The sequence below is a fragment of the Dunckerocampus dactyliophorus genome, chromosome 12 (assembly GCF_027744805.1).
Source record: "Dunckerocampus dactyliophorus isolate RoL2022-P2 chromosome 12, RoL_Ddac_1.1, whole genome shotgun sequence".
Lineage (NCBI taxonomy): Eukaryota > Metazoa > Chordata > Actinopteri > Syngnathiformes > Syngnathidae > Dunckerocampus > Dunckerocampus dactyliophorus.
In genome coordinates this window covers 1,818,580-1,835,545 of record NC_072830.1, presented here as the reverse complement: position 1 = coordinate 1,835,545, position 16,966 = coordinate 1,818,580, and the positions used below count along the sequence as shown (strand labels likewise).

Below are 16,966 nucleotides of genomic sequence, written 5' to 3'. Positions count from 1 at the left end.
TGCACCTGAACATGTCAGCTCCGAGTCTGGGAAAAACATTCCCCAGCAGACGCGAGGCCCGGCTGGCCAGAGAGGCTGACGTTTTCCGGACTCTCCTTCCAGCCTCCGTTCGGCTCACTGGCTCGCTCGTGGGAGGAAGGAAGCGCTTCAGGTCGCTTCATTAGCTGAAAAATGACCTGCGGACGTCACGTGAGTTCACGTGATGGCAGCAGTTTGAAGAGGGGGTGTCAAGTGTGTAAAAACATAATAATAAAATAAATGAAATGTTCCGTGTGTCGAAGCTGACCTGACTTTTACCTTCCGGAAATATGATAGTCCACAGAGTGAAGACACCGCTTTAATCCAACTCACAGACTCCTTCTGGAGCCCACAAGATGACACTTGGGCTGTCGGAATGGGGGGAAAATTGGAATGGTGTCCCTGGGCTCCAAGCACGGGGGGGGGGCAGGAAAGTTTTGAAGATGTAAAAAGTCTATTTTTCATGAATATAGTATATAGTATATATTATGTCAGTTGTAAAAACCAGCGTCATATACAACAATAAGCTTGCTTCAGTGAAACTGAGAATGCATGGCCCGCCTGCACCCGCCTGCCTAAATTGCAAAGTGGTTCATTCCACCTGGTGGAACTGGTGGGTTGCTGGAAAGGTTGCTGGATTGCTAAGCGACCCATTCGCACACGGTGCTCTATGACAGTGGTCCCCAACCTGTTTTGACCCACGGACCGGCTTGTGTCCGGGGGGTTGTACATTATAGCGATCTAATTTATCTTATTTATGATGTATTCTGTAAAACTAAGACATGAATAACATCAAATTAAAAGCCCAAAATGAATGCCGACCCACCATCCACCAGTTCAAGTTCCAGCCAAGTGTTTCCAGAGAGATGATGACATGGCTGTTTGACGTGTGTGCTAAAAGAAAGTGTGCTAGCATGAATTAACTTGAGACAAATGTGCACATTAGCACTCAATAAGTCATCAAAACTTACCTTCATGCATTCCCACATAGTATCAGCATTTGACACCAAATATGAGGTGAAAGAAAAATGGTACAAATACAGTAGTAGTCTATCTGTGCGGCATGAGATAAAGTTAGCACACCCACAATGGACATGCGTCAAGTGAGACGGATGTAACAGAGAGAATCCGGCAACTTTTCAAAATAAAACATAAAAAAATGAATAATGGAAATTATTTTTTCTTTCTGTGCGGCCCGGTACCAAATGACCCACGACCCGGGGGTTGGGGACCACTGCTCTATGACACAGCATCATGTCCCCCGCAAGGAAACAATCAGGCTGCCGGAAGAGACACAGTCACAGTTACAAAGAACACAAACATCAGGCCTTTTTGTCTCAATGATTCAAGATTCAAGATTGAAGAGTTGTATTGTCATATGCACAGTAAAACTGGTGGTTCTGCTATGCAATGAAATTCTTATTCTGTTCATTCACAACACAAGAAAATGAATAAGAACAGAAGAAACATTACTACCAATAAATGAAGCAACAACAACAGGAGAGACATTAGCTTTTCCAAAGTGGGGACTTGGAAGAGCCTTCAAAGCACCTTTCATGTTGCTGTAGACTTGGTCCAGGATGCTATTTGCCCTCGTGGGAAAGCCTACATGCTGGTAAAATTCAGGGAGAACAGTCCCGAGGCTCTGTGTCCACAAGACGCCGAAGTCCGATCTCCCCGGCAAGCGGCAAATGTCCCCAACCGGACCACCGAGTCCGGTATATCCCCCGTCCAGCCAGGCCTCCACGAGCACACAGCACTCTCCGATCTCACGTAGAGCTCCAATCCTTGCTCGCAGCTTGTCCATCCTGTCTTCGAGAGAGCGGACGCTGGCCAGCAGCAGGCCCGGTAGCGGTGGCCCAGCCGCTCCAGCTTTTAGCCCAGCACGCAGGCCGCCCCTCCTGCCTCGCCTCCGCCCCGGACGCTTCGCATTCAGCTCACCAGGCCCGCAAGCTGCTGCGTCCTCCCGACGCAGAAGAAAGCCAGTCCATGAGGCTGAACGGAAGCTCATGGTGAACCCCGCTGATGTTCAAAAGGTTGTCTCTTATGTTGCAATGCAACGCAGCACGTTGACTGTCCAATATGATCAACAAAATAGCAAAAAAAATAGAAAAAAAACTGGAGCTTGAAACAGAGACGTCTGCCACGGAGGGCGCCATCTTGAGGTGGTTATCTCTTTGTATTTTATCATGTGTTTTTTGTAGCCATCTGTTCCATGTCGAGCACGTGCTACGCCCCTGAATGTTTCACATGTCTTAAACCAGGGGTCTCAAACGCAACGTACCCGGGGGCCACCGGCGGTAGAGTCTGGGTGAGCATCAAGCATTCAGTCAGGAGTCACATTTCAACCAAGTGGCTAACTGGTCAACAGAGGAGATGAAGACTCGACATGACGCTCTGACTTACGGTGTCATCACACAGCAACTTAACACCCAACAGGGAGACACCGCATGCACACGACTACGACTATCCCTAATCCTACCCTAAACCTAACCCTAACTTTACCCTAATCCTACCCCAACCCTAAACCTAACCCTAACCCTACCCTAATCCTAACCCTAAACCTAACCCTAATCCTACCCTAAACCTAACCCTAACCTTACCCTAATCCTAACCCAACCCTAAACCTAACCCTAACCCTACCCTAATCCTAACCCTAAACCTAACCTTACCCTAATCCTAACCCAACCCTAAACCTAACCCTACCCTAATCCTAACCCTAAACCTAACCCTAATCCTACCCTAAACCTAACTCAACCCTAAACCTAACCCTAACCCTACCCTAATCCTAACCCTAAACCTAACCCTAATCCTACCCTAAACCTAACCCTACCCTAATCCTAACCCTAAACCTAACCCTAATCCTACCCTAAACCTAACCCTACCCTAATCCTAACCCTAAACCTAACCCTAATCCTACCCTAATCCTAACCCTAATCTAACCCTAATCCTACCCTAACCCTAATCCTACCCTAAACCTAACCCTACCCTAATCCTAACCCTTCACCTAACCGTAACCCTACCCTAATCCTAACCCTTAACCTAACCGTAACCCTACCCTAATCCTAACCCTAATCCTAATCCTAACCCTAAACCTAACCCTTACCCTACCCTAACCCTAATCCTACCGTAATCATAATCCTAACCCTAATCTAACCCTAATGCTAATCCTACCCTAAACCTAACCCTAATCCTAACACTACCCTAATCCTAATTCTAAAGACCAACATGATGTGAGTGACATCCACGCTGTGCAGAGCAGACATGGCATCTGTAAAGCTGTATGCACTGTGGAACAAAAAGTACTCAACATTTCAACAGTAAGGACCCGCTGGGTTTGTCAGCGAGCTTTTAGTCCGTGCACAACTCAACCGAGTCTTGTCTGGAAAAATCATAAAAACAATCATACAGATTTTCCCTCCAGTGATTGACAGCGACAGTAAAGCAATATAATCCTAATAATAATCATTTGTATTCTAGTAACGATATTACTGTGTATTTATATATTAGTCGTAGTATATTCGTAGAATTTGTTGTACCTTTTTATAAACCCCAACGCCCGATCCCCACTACGTATTTACACGTCTTTTACGTTTTTTTAGCACGAGAGGCAAGAAGAGGTGATGACGCAACGCCCCACTAATGCATTTCACTTCAGAGCAATTTGAAGCCATAAAAACGGCCACAAGGATGGCAGAAGTGCATTTGAGAGGAGCTCGGCGTGGATCATGTGGATGGAAGAATCACACATGACAGGAAGGAGGAAGTGAGAGAGCGTGGAGGAGTGTAAGCGTGCGCAAGGTGACGCATTGTAGGGACATTTTAACGCATGGACACACACGTGCGCACGCGTGCACACACGTAGTTCGGTTCCAAATGTGAAAATAGTCCATGGTGTTCTATTTGTAAATAAGTGCTTATTTTGAGGTAAAACAACCCCTTTCTTGCATTGTTTATGTTGGTTTAGTTGCAAAAGGATTTGTGTCAAAGTCAAAGTTATGCTTGGAATGTATCTTTTCACAAAAAGCTGGTTTTTGCCCTTTTTTAGTGGGGAACTGATATTTTCCTGAAACTTTCCAATGTTCTACTGATGATTACTAAAGAACAGAAAACGGTAGAATCAAACGAAAGACGGGAGTCTCATCGTTGTTTTGGTGGGTTCCATGTTTGTGCAGCCATACAACACAATATTTTGCATGCCTTGAAACATCAGTACTGAAAAATGGCTGGGATTGAATGAGTTACTATTTATTATATTTCATTTTTCAAAATAAAATATTGATATTTCATAATAAAATCATTTGAGAAAAAAGCAGAACTTGTAATCATATTTTTAACAATAATAAATAGAAATATCTCATAAATCTGGTATATTACTGTGGTATATTTTATATACTGTATACTAGAAGAGGAAGTGTGGCATACAGGGTATGGCCAGTAGAGCAGCGTAGACAAACAAACATGAACATGTCTGACGTGGGGCACTTCTGCTGGACGTCTTACTCCAGCTACCAGCTTTTACAAACCACTAATGGCAAACGTGTGGGCAGTCTTCCCATTTCATTCGCTCTCGTTCTGCCGTGGTCTCCAAGAGTCCTCACTCAGCTTGTAAAAGAGAGCACTGTCAGGACTTATTGTCAGCCATGCTTGTTTCTGTTGAACAAGCGTCACGCATAAGAGCCTGAAAGAAAGTGAAGTTGGGGGAGCACGAGCGAGTCCTGCAGGCATGCAGCTTGTGGAGGACCCAAAAGGGATGCGATGCTATAAATGATGCAGTCCGAGGAACACGGCGCGCTCACCCTGCATGAAGAAAACTACACAAAACCTCGCTTTTATTTTGTGGAAAAGCACAAACTCATCACGTGAACCTTTAAAAGCTCCCATTTTATATTAATTTTCAACAGTTTTAAATACGTCTCTGAGGTCCACGACAGTGTTTTGGAAATGTGTTGGCCAAAATCTAACCTTGATACTGGAATGTAGACGGTTGAAAAGTGCTTTGAGTAAGCCCTGCTAAGAAAATGCCATTTTTAATGCTAATGAGCTGTGTTTGTCCACGCCTCTCTTCGGCAGAGCATGTGGCTCCAGGAAGCTCTGTCGTGTGCTCGATCCACTTTTTACAAATTCACCGTAACACTGCACTTGTCCAGTGCAACAGACGCCATAGATCACATACAACAACGTAACACTGAGGAGTGGGACGGGACGATGCAATCGTTAGCAACGCTACAGTGCTAACATTACACTCACATTTTAACAGCAACATCGCGCTAGGTTAGCCTATTCACTGAAAAAAAACAAAATGATCAAACTGACTGATAGTTGGCGGAGGTTTATTTTAAGATGTGTAGCGAAGCCTTTTTGTCTATACAGTGGTGTGCGTATGTAATGCATGCCAGCCGGTGCGGCTGCACAAGCGTACGTTGGCAAACCTCACTCCCTCGGCTTTAAGAGCCGCGCTGAACGCTGGGTCGACAGTCCGGGCTTTTGGGCCAATGGTCAGCGCCCTTGTCTCCCATTCCAAAGGTCCTGTGTTCAAGCCCGGGCGCGGGCAGTGCCAAGCAGGCGGGTTACCCGTACACATGGGGTAGACTTATCTAGCGAGGTGTGGACTCATGCCCGTGAGGAAGCTGCAACTTCAAAAGCAGGCGTGAAATTCTCTCAAAAGTGGAGAAAACAAAAACGGAGATGATCGGTTTTCTCGCATTTGGCTTTATGGCCACACGTGACTGTTAGAACATCATTAAAAAATCACATTTGAAATAACAGCATCATGTCTTCATAGAGGCAGAGCAGCGTTGGCTCTCATTAGATACTTAATGTGTCTGCTCAACGGCTGTGCACCTGCAACAATAAAACACACACTCATACTTTATATCTAACACACGCTCGGCGAAGCGCCGCCGTATTTCACTCTGCGACATATTAACTTTGGACTTCCTCCCGCATGCTTGGAAAATTCTGGGAACATCCGCAGCGACCGAGCGTCGTACTTTACTGGCCCGCAAGGTTTTCTTCAACCTGCTGGAAGCTTCAAGCGAAAAGTGTGCTTTCTTTGTCACCGGTCCACTTTGGACGCTTTCCTGCACTCGGGTGCCGTCTGTGAGCTAAAGACCACATCATCTTATTCACAGCCCTCTGAAGTCCACATATTCGGGTCGTTAAAGGTTTTTTTTTGCATGTCAGGTGTTGTGGTCGCAGGTGTGGTTCAAACAGTTCATGGAGATGCTCCTGCGTGTGCTGCTTTCGAAAATAAGCCCCCAAGGCTCCCAAAATGATGCGCTATGTTTTATACCTCGGCTATCACTTAGTGTGTCAGCTTCCTCCACGCTCATTGGCTCATTTATTTTGGCAATAACCCACAAGGGCAAACAAATGATGATGAAGCCCGGTGGGCACAAAGCAACTGATACAGCATATTTACTCCTCCGCCTTTAAGTGGATTTAAGAGGCCGTCAACCTTGTTGCCACCTGCTGCATTAAAGGATGCACTCAAAGGCGACAAGGCCGCAGTTTGAACGTTGGCCTCCGCCAAGGCTGCCCTTTCTCACCGATTCTGTTCATCATCTTCATGGACGTCGAGGGAGTCCAGTTCGGGGGCCCGAGGATCTCGTCACTGCTATTTTCAGACGATGTGGTCCTGACGACCTCATCGGGCTGTGACCTTCAGCGTTTACTGGGGCGTGAAGCTTCTGGGATGAGACTCAGCACCTCCCAATCCGAGGCCACGGTTCTCAGTCGGAAGAGGGTGGAATGAGGTCATGCGACCGCTGTCCCGGACCGTCGTGGTGAAGAGAGAGAGGAGCCGGAAGGCAAAGCTTTCAATTTAACCCCCCATGTATGCTCCCACCCTCACCTACGGTCACGAGCTTTGGGTCGTGACCGAAAGAACGCGGTAACAAGCGGCTGAAATGAGATTCCAGGAACTGATATTTTCCTGAAACTTCCCTATGTTCCACTGCTGATTACTAATCAACGGAAAAAGGTAGAAATAAACGTTTTGTCCAGATGAAAGACGGGAGTCTAATCTTTCTTTTGGTGGCTTCCATGTTTCTATCGCCAGAGAACACAATGTGTGCCTTGAAAGATCAGTCCAAATGGCCTGAAATGGCCGCTACTCAAGGGCTTGTCTTTTGAATAATGGCTGGGATTGAATGAGTTAAGTGTCTTCTTCTGAGCGGATTGTTGCCGGTGCCTAACTTTTTGACCTTTTCAGGAGACACTGCGTGCGACGTTGTAAGCTGCATTGTTTCTATTGATGACCTGACGTGAGCTAATCGTGCTAAAATGGCTAAGCCTCACCTTGGTCATTCAGATCATCTATCAAATAATAAGACAATGAGGATGTGTGCTCATGACGTTCAGTAGCACAACAGTGGACGTCCATTAGCATCACGCTAGCAACAACAACATATTTGCACACAATTCTGCTTTTGTTTGTTTTTGCGGTGACCTTATGACTTCTCATTATTGTCCAAAATTGTGTTACTCGGGTGTGTTGAATCTGTTGTCAGTATCCATCAAAATTGACCACTTTTCTATGGAACTCTTGTACTGGATTGTGAAGGTGTACCTAATGTTACGGCCACCTCCGGAATCATGACTCAGCAGAGCTGCAACGCCAACACAGGCCGGTCCACGCGGGTGCTGACAGGTCGTAAATCAGGCCGCGCAAAAGAAAGCACTCATTTAAGGACACGCGACACGCACAGTCAGCAAGTAATCAGCAATATTACACACGACTGAAATGTAACACAATTCAAATGCAACTTAATGGGGCACTTTGATGACCGCAATAAGCGTTTTATTCTGGGTCATGACTGGAGAAGAACTAGTCGTGACTCATGGAGAAAATGCTTCGGTTGAGCGGCCGCCACGCTTTTGTTTCCTGTTGCCGTGGCGACACAATAACGTGACACGATGACGTGCCTTCCGTCCCGTCTGCGGCGAGTCTCTCCACTCCTGGAGCCTTATGAAACGGAACAAAACAAAAAAAGTAAATAAATAAAATGCTTTTTGGCAAAAGATAAGGAGAACTCCTCGTGGAAGACCTCCAAGTGCTCGCCGCTGCTCCCATGAGGCTTTGCAGGGTGCGCAAGCTTGGGAAAATATGAGTCAGAAAAGTGCTGCAGACGCTGTGTGTGTGTGCGTGTGTGTGTAGGCTCTGTGAATGGATTGGAGAATTAGCTCCAGATTACCTTTGAGCCTGAGCTCAAGCATCTTGCACTTCTTGCTTTGACACACGCTTCCTGAAAGGTGACGATCAGATGAAATTCGGGACTGCTTGAGATGTCGATTAGCCTTTGACCTCAGCTTCCTCTGCCGTCTTCTGCCAGGTGTGCTTCAAAATGTGGCTCCGACACCGAGCACTAACAATACGTGAGCGTGAGCTGGCGATCAGCTGAACATTGTGACCGGTAGATCATCTAGCTAGCAGGGGTGTGCAAACGTTTCCCAGCGAGGGCCGCATGCGCCAAAATCAAAGAATGCAGGGGCCACTTTGATATTTGGCATTTTGTAAACCAACCCATGTAGATATGTTGTCCTTAATATTCTAACTTTCAGAACGGTTTGGGTTTGTTCTCATAGAATTACGACTTTATGCTTGTAGAAAAATTTTTCTGTTAATATTATGACTTTATTGTAATACTTTGTAAAATGGCCGCTCTTTCTTACACTTCTCGTGATTGTTTGTGTTAGTTTTATTTTTTGGTTGTATTTTAAAACACAGCCCTGATGTAGGGCCTCCTTTTGCGTTCTCTGCAAATGCGCCAATGATGCGGCCGTCAGGTGTAAAGCAGAAGAAGAAAAAGCCTTTAAAACCGAGAGGATTCTTGCTCAGACAGCAAAGAAAAAAAAAAGTTTGGCAAAGAATGCTGTGAAATGGAGGAAAGATGTACTGTACCCAGCGACCGTGCTATTGACCTTTGACCACAGAGTTCCTTCAGAATCAATACGATTCTTGCTCTGTGTTTGTGTGATCATGGCTAGATAACAACGGTCCCACCGTTAAAAGATGTCATCTTCTTAAATCAACACTTCATTAGCTGTCTTTAATCATTTGGCAGCCGTTAGGAAGTGTCACTTCCTTCATCAGCGAGAGCTGTTGATGTGCTCCATAATGGACTGGGGTTCTAATGGTCCTGCCCGGGCTTGTGTGGGCCAGACGTCTGCTGTCAGCCTCGGCAGGGCCCCCGGCCAACAGATGGAACAGGTGATAAGCTCCAGAGTCCAAAACCCAAGTACCAGCCCATTAACGGCTGTGTTTTGCTAACATTCGCCTCGTTGTTCTGATCCAAGACAGGCCTGCGCTCTTCTTAATTTGCTGGAAAGGACATTAAGCCTTGAAAAATAATAATAATAAAAAAAAGTATTAGAGGAGAGGATGTGTAGCGAGCAGGAACGGAGCGCTGGGTGGTCTCTGGCGGCCTTGTTTGAGGGATGCAACGCGACCAGCCCAAACAAACACTTCCTTGACTCTTTTCTAGCGATAGCATATCTACGTTCCATCTATTTTTGTCTTCATTTACTCCTTAGTCTGAAGACTAACCTTGCATTTAGTGTGAGTGGCTAACAAACGAACAACACACTTAACAACTCACAAGTTCTCACATAAGTCATTGTTCGACAAGTGTTTCTTGTGAGTGGTAATATGGCGGCCGCGTGGCTTCACAAGTCATTGACCAATGGTGTATCCAGATATATAATACAGATCAGTGCTCTGTCTACATTAGTGATGGAAATTTTGGCTCTTTTCAGAGAGCCGGTTCTTTTGGCTCAGCTCACTAAAAAGAGCCGTCTCTTTCGGCTCCCAAGTGGCTCCTCAGCTACAAAAATAAATGATATCCTAAAATACTAAAACAAAGACCCATCTCAACAGACAAGTTAGGTCAAAATAGGTCAAATCTCTTCATGCAAATTTGTCACGAACGAATCGGCTCTAAGAGCACCACAGCGTGTGTTTAACCCCTCCCCTCTATGGCCCTGCTCAGTGTGGAAACAGAGACGCCGCCACACATCTTGACCAATGACATTCGCCTTTAACAGCAAAAAGACAAGGAAAATACTAATCGGCTCCCAATTGGCTCCTGTCGCCATTTCAAAGAGCCGACTCTTGGAGCCGATTCATTTGCGACCAACACATCACTGGTCTACACGACATGTCTCTCAGGTGTCTTCAAAGGGCGAGTAGTTTTACTTTACTGTGGTTTTCTTACAGCTATTACAACATATTTGTGGACACTTGTATGACGTTCAAATGAAATAGGTTTAGTGTGTCGTTGTAGTGTTTAAATGGGGATTAGATCAACATGAAAGTAAACGAGAGACAAAATGAGTCATCACGCATGAAGTAGCCGACAAGAAGTCAGTTGCAAACAGGAAGCAGTGTGTCTAAAGCTTACACGTGTGTCACCACAGCAGTGTTCCCCCCAAAAACATGCATCCCTGTTACCAACAGGGTCATGTTGCAAAAGGAAGAGGATTAAAAAAAACAAACATTGGAAGCTCCCCCCTTGTGGCGAAATTCAAGCTGACGTTGGACCGAGAATACAGAAGTACGACTCATAACTCTTATCTTTTGTTGAGTTTTGTGCTGGAAACACAGCTGAGTGAGTCACACACGCCGGTTAGCACTGATGTGGGATTTGTGCGAGATGCTTTATGGGTCTTTCTCCATCGCTAGAACTTTCCACATGACATCTCTCCACACTGTTTATTTATTAGGAGCACGTTGGGCCTTGTGTAAAATTCAGTGATGATGCCATATGAATTCTGCCTAGCAACAAAGCAGCCACGACCTGGAGGAGGAGGCGTCTGAGCTTTTATAAGGCATCACCATTGCTGTCATCTTGGCTGTTTGTTGCATGTTTAAAAAGCACACCATGCGCCGAGGTTTTAAATTGTAAAGTTTGGGCCTCATCTGCCTGGGCTCATTTGGGAAAGTCCGTCTCAACAGGAGGAATGCTACATGACTCCCTTGAGGTCATTTTAGGTTATTTTGGGGACCCAACATGCGCTCTGCAGGTCATTATGACGTCAGCAGGTCATGTTGTGCCTTCACAGGTTAGCCTGAACGAATTTATACCGCCATCTAGCGTCTTGATTTGTGATTGCATCATTATATCTTCATACAGTTGCCTTTAAAAAGATAATCATGTGTTTACGTTGTGATGCGTTTGTATATAATGTTGCCTACTTCAACAAAATGTTGACTCTAAGATACCTTTTCACATCACGATCCATTTGAATCATTTAACTAACGTCAATCAATGCGGCTCTTGCTAGGATGCAGCAGTGTTACTACGCCCCCTTGTGGTAAAGCATGAATGACAAACTTACGATTGCAATAACAAGTCGACCCCTGGCCACGTTGCGCGACTTGATTCAGTTACGGATTTTGAATAATATATATATTTTTAATTATTGCGGTTTCGTGGTTGACTACAGCCTTTTATTTGTCCAAAAATGTGTATATTCAAGCAAATTTCATATCAAAATAAGGATCACCAGGCTGAAGAACAGTTTTTTCCCCAAAGCCACAACCACACTGAACTCCAACATGCCGACACCACACCGCCAAAAATGGCTAAATGACAAAAACACAAAGGCATTCTGAAGATGCAGCCAAAGACGTGACATGTAGTATTCTACACTGGCCACTAGGTGTCAGTACATTCATTGCATTGATGAGGCAATAGCCACCACAGGAAGTACGCTGTCCCGAAAAAAACAATATCTTATATCTTATGTATGTCTAATTAGGGCCCGAGCACCTAGCGATAGCTGTGCAAAGGCCCTGTTGAAACTGCTGTTTATTATTAATCTCACGATTTCAGTGCATTTTTGAGGGCCTTAATGTGCATGAAAACTCACCAACATGTGCAAGCGCATCAGGCCCGGCGAAAAATGCTCCCGAACATGAGCCACCAAAACTCACTCAGTAGCGCCCCCAGTAAATTGTGAAAAAATTAGCCCCTGCCACGAGTTTCACAGACCCAGTGGCAACAGGAAATGGAATGCGCATGCCCTCTGACTTACGTGAACCCTGAGTTGTGTGGGCTCGTTCAACGCTGCTTGCAGCTTTAATATGTCTTATTTTCTGTTCTACTTGGGTAATACGAGTACAATGGTGACCATAGGGGTGTTATTTCACATCTAGAGGACTCTAATAATGCTTTCAGAAGGTTGTAAATGGGATTTCTGTGTTGTAACTAGGAACATATTCCATTTATAAATAAGGAATCCTCCTTGCAGAAGTTCCCTTGTCAAACAAGCGATTACTGTATAGTACATTGAAAATAGCATTTTCTTTTTTGTGGTTTATTTTATTTACTTTTTTATTGGCAGCACGAGCAGCTAAATGGAAGAAACAAAGAAAATATGAAAGAAATTATGACTATTATTATATTTTTTATTTTATGATAGTTTAATCTATTTTATGTAAGCAATTTAATATTGTATATTATAAAAATGTACCTATTTTTATAAGTATTATTTCAAGAACAAGAAGAAATAAGGTCACAGTAAATACAATCACAAAGAATTTTTGACATTTTTCAAAATTCTGATATCTTTCAACAATGGTGTACATCTGACAGACTTTCTCACTAGGCTTGCAGGTATGCTGGAGCCTATCCCAGTGCTACTCGACTGGTCAGTCAATCGCAGGGCACATGAAAACAAGAAGCAGTGTAAGAAATCGTACATTTTAGGGAAAATATCTGCTTCATCTCTTCTTGTACAAGCAGGCCTTCAGCTGCAGTCCAAATTTCTTCAATTTTTCCGGAGCGTTGCCCGTCTTGGTGAATTCAAACAAGTAGAAGTGACTGTTCTCTGTGTCCTAAAATAAAAAAAAAAAAAACACCCCCCGCCCCCTTATGTTAAGTCACACACAGTATGACTTTTATAAGGTATACCTGTAGTCCGATCTCTTTGATAAGGTATACATGTGGATACGCAAGATAAGGAAGTCCAATCTCAGGAGCCTCTGCCAGGTACCACAGAAGTGTGATGGTAAACATAATACGATCAAGTACAGTACATAGTGTGTAGTTCAAGTGTAGTGTAGCTTGACATTATCTTACTTTTATTTTTGGCGTATCATAGCCTGGCTAACTGATTTTTTACTTGAATGACAGCTAAGAATGTTAAAAAGTTACTTGTACAGTTACTGTATGAAGGTGATTCTGGAAGCAATTACTTCACTTGAGATTAGGGATGTCCCCATCCGATCTTCAGGATCGGGATCGGCTGCCGATACGCAGCATTTTGAAGAGCGGTTAAAATCGGCTTTCATAGCGAGATCGGGCCGATCCGGTTGCCGTATCGCGGTTGTGACTCCGGGCCATACTCCAACACGGTAGGTGCGCCTCAAAGCTGGTTGCCACTCGACTCCCGCCGCCCGCAAGTTAGTTTCACGGTGGACGTCAGATATTCGGGTCCGTAGCTACGGCAGTAGTTCCCCCTCACTGTGCCCGGACTGCTGTGTCACGGTGGGGGGAGCTCCCACGGGAAGTGCCGCTCTAACCGCTGGTTGTTTACACAAGGGGCCGTCAATAAATTACTATTGCCTTGAAGAGAGTTTGTTAAAAAAGACAATGTCCTGTATTGTAAATCACACCACAAACTCATCTATAACCACGTCAGATGATTAGCCCCACCCTAAAAGTATTTTCCACGCTCACTTTTTTCCAATTTTATCTTTGATTGGATCAGGGGCCTGACTCACAGAGGTTTGTTACAAAAGCCAAACAATATTGTTGGTCATGCTGTGCAATAAAAAAGTAAATCAGCAATACTTTATTAGCATTATTTTTAAGGATCGGTACCAGACGGGATCAGATCAGCAAAACTATTTTAAAAAATCGTATTGAATCGGAAGCCAAAAATGTGGATCGGGACATCCCTACTGGACATTATTTCTTGTGGTAAAAGTCTGCATGTGTCCTTATTATGCGGTGCGGATGTACCTAATGAAGTGACCTCTCATATGGCGTAAATCTCATGCTTGTTTCCTTACCTTGGACGCCATCTTGAATCCCACGTTGGCCAGAGCGTTGATGAAGCTCCTCACGTTGTCGAATCTGCTCGCCACCTCAGCTACTTTCAGCACGCCCCTACAGGAAGCAGCGGTTACTCACCCCCACACACGCAGCACTAATGAGCTTTTACCCTTTTTTCAAGACACGGTTGGCTTCCACGAGGAAATCCGCCAGGTTGGTTCCCATGAGCGACAGGCAGAAGACGGCGATGTCCACCGAGCCGTCTTCCAGCGGGACCTGCAGGGAGGAAATGAGTGGATGTTGGCGCATGTGCACATGTTGTAGCGGAAACACACACAGGACACACGCTCACGTTGGCCATGTCGCACACCGTGACCAGATCGCAGGTTGCCGCCAAGTCGAAGCTGTGCACTTTATTCTTGACGCTGCGTCCTATCTTGCAGTCGCCGCAGCCAAAGTCAGCCACCACCAGCGAGGAAGGTCTGGAACACAAAAGAGTAGCGTGGCTTTCCACTTTCTCATGCACTCCAAATCATGATTACTGTTAAAGAATGAAGGTGTGATACGGCATACAATGAGGGGGTGCATCTCACTTTTGCCGAATATACGCAATGATGGCGTCCACGGGGTTGGTGGGCCACCTCTGCACCTGCGCCGTGTAGCCCCGGTGGTAGATCCAGAAAGCTTCTGGATCCTGCCGGAACATGCGCGTGGCCTCGCCGCTGGTGCTGCTGTACAGGACCTCATTGATGTAGCGGAAGCGGGCCGACTCCAAGCGCTGCTCCATGCGGGAGCGGAGGGAGGCGGAGCGTCCCTGTTTCGCTTCCTCATCTGCCGCCGCCTTCTCAGACGCTGCCTCTTCTTCTTCTTGCTCTGTTTCGCGGCGCTGGAGAAGCTTCCGAAGATGCTCACGTTTCAGCCTCTCGGCTTTGCACATTTCGGGTTTTTGCAGTTTTACCTTGGACTCAGCTGCTCCCTTTTTGGAGCCATTGACTACAGTGTTTTCAAGTTTGGTGATGATTGCCTCTCTTTTAGCTGTTTTTCTTTGTAACGTCTCTGTGTCCTTGTCGGCATTTTTCCTCTTCTGGGGCTTCTTTAACTTTTTCTCATCCTGCAGTTCTATTTGGTTACATTTTTTGTCGTTGCTGATGCATAAACTTGTCGTTAGCGGTGGTTTATTTGCTGCCTTCACTTCCACTTCAGGCTTATTAGGCCGGTATTTGTTTTTACAATTCCTCTTGTTCTTCATTTTGTTTTTCCACTGCTGCCTGCTTAGTAGTTTCTGTGCTTCCCCTGCTTGTTTTTCCAATTGGGGCGTCTCGTTGCCCTTCGTCTGGCCTGCAGGTGTGTTTAAAGCTTTTGGGACCACTTCAGGAACATAATACGTCAATACAAACAAAATAATACATTTGCTTTCAATCACAAACTTTAAGCACTCACCAGTTTTCTTTTTGGTTACGGTTTTCTCCTCCTTGACATCCACGTTGCTGTTCTGCTCTCCCGTTGTTGTGGTTTGTTTTGTCCTTTTCCTTCTTTTTTTCTTTGTCTTAACGGGAGGCGTGGTGGCTTCGGCCTCGCTGTCGCTGTCAGGCGGATGGCCGACGTCATCGCCCTTCCAGTCAGGTACTGATCCCAGCGTCTGCAGTGTCCGTAGCAGACTCCTCTTTCCTACACTTTTGGACTATAGGAGATGCAAACAAATAAGATAGTATGACTATTCTGGAAAAACAAACCTAATGTTTGCAGAAATTGTGTGTCTGGTTTTGATTATCAATGCTATAACGTTACTTTAACCACATTATAATTAATTAGTCCCCTGGCACTAATAATATGCAAACGAGTAATTCACGCATACATTTACGTTGACGCCGTTGCTGTTCTTTGGCTTCTTTTGCAGAGACCTTTCACTCAGGACGTCTGCAGCATCATTCCAGTCTTCATCCTCATTAAACATGGTTTCCAAAACACTGAAAAAAAATCACACACAAATACGTTTCATAATAATAACAATATTATACACTAGCACTTATTTTTATGCTAAATAAGCTAACGTACGGGATATTTACTCACCGGTCAAACGAGTCCACACTCGCTCCAAAACGCGGCTGCCCTCAAGCGTTTCCTGATCTGGCTGTGTTTAACAGCCGTCAATACGAATGTAAAATTTATTTAGGTTACTTTTATTGACCACGTTTCCCTCACTCAGTTTTCATACGCATGGCGCTGTAAGCAAAACAACGGCGCATGTTGATGACGTCAGAAACACGGATACTCTGCAAAAGTTAAAAATAAAATGCGGGACTTAATTTCTTGGACGTTGCTTCTCTAAATAATACCTTTAAGATCAATTGGATCAAACAATTCTTGAAAAGAACAAACTCAATATGGAACTGTATCTCCAATTATACGGTATTTTCTCTTAAATTGGTGGTCTCAAATTCATTTTAGTGTGTAACTATAACATAGAAAAAATCCCTATTCATCTCTCCAGCTTTCATAAACAAGTACTGCTTGCATGGTCTATGATATACAAACACAATTTTTCACCACACCGATACTCTATATGGAATAACAAGGATATACTTTACAAGAACAGATCCATATTCTTTGGAGAGTGGTTTAACAGTAATATTATTTGGGTAAGGCAGCTATTCAACGGCAATGGTGTCTTGTTTTCCTATGAAGAGTTTCTTCAATATTATGTTATACCTATAACTCCCAAACAGTATGCCATAGTATTTGACGCCATTCCATCTGGTGTACTCATGTTGTTCAAAAGTAGTATGTCTGTTAATATTCTGTACTTGATGCTCCCTTTACTGTCGTAACGGACTCACCAGTTGGTAAAATATGCTTCAACCGATCTGGTAGTAAGAACAACTGTAAAATCCGTGCTCTTTTCCAAAATAATATTGCTTCTGCTTCTCCTGTAATAACTCACTGGA

General features: G+C 44.7%; 1 protein-coding gene across 2 annotated transcripts; it reads right to left on the bottom strand.

Moving 5' to 3' along the window:
• Positions 1 to 12,543: 12,543 nt before the first annotated feature.
• On the bottom strand, positions 12,544 to 16,278 carry rrp8 (ribosomal RNA processing 8). Of its 2 annotated transcripts, XM_054795004.1 has the most exons (8): positions 16,092 to 16,278; positions 15,877 to 15,988; positions 15,462 to 15,702; positions 14,615 to 15,389; positions 14,374 to 14,503; positions 14,191 to 14,297; positions 14,039 to 14,135; positions 12,544 to 12,859 (listed from the first exon to the last, which is right to left on the bottom strand). In XM_054795004.1, the coding sequence occupies exons 2-8, from the start codon at positions 15,973 to 15,975 to the stop codon at positions 12,746 to 12,748; spliced, it is 1,563 nt and encodes a 520-aa protein (XP_054650979.1). In that variant the 5' UTR covers positions 15,976 to 15,988; positions 16,092 to 16,278; the 3' UTR covers positions 12,544 to 12,745. The 2 variants fall into 2 exon arrangements, with proteins under 2 accessions (XP_054650979.1, XP_054650978.1); XM_054795003.1 differs by having other exon boundaries at positions 14,615 to 15,702.
• Between the last annotated feature and the right edge of the window lie 688 nt (positions 16,279 to 16,966).

Bases quoted from the DNA above. Each gene is read 5' to 3' on its own strand.
- rrp8 (XM_054795003.1), bottom strand. From the start codon at position 15,975: ATGTTTAATGAGGATGAAGACTGGAATGATGCTGCAGACGTCCTGAGT. The intron at 14,504-14,614 runs GTGAGATGCACC...TTTGTGTTCCAG, and splicing joins ATTGCGTATATTCGGCAAAA to ACCTTCCTCGCTGGTGGTGG. The intron at 12,860-14,038 runs GTAAGGAAACAA...TTTTTATTTTAG, and splicing joins GATTCAAGATGGCGTCCAAG to GACACAGAGAACAGTCACTT.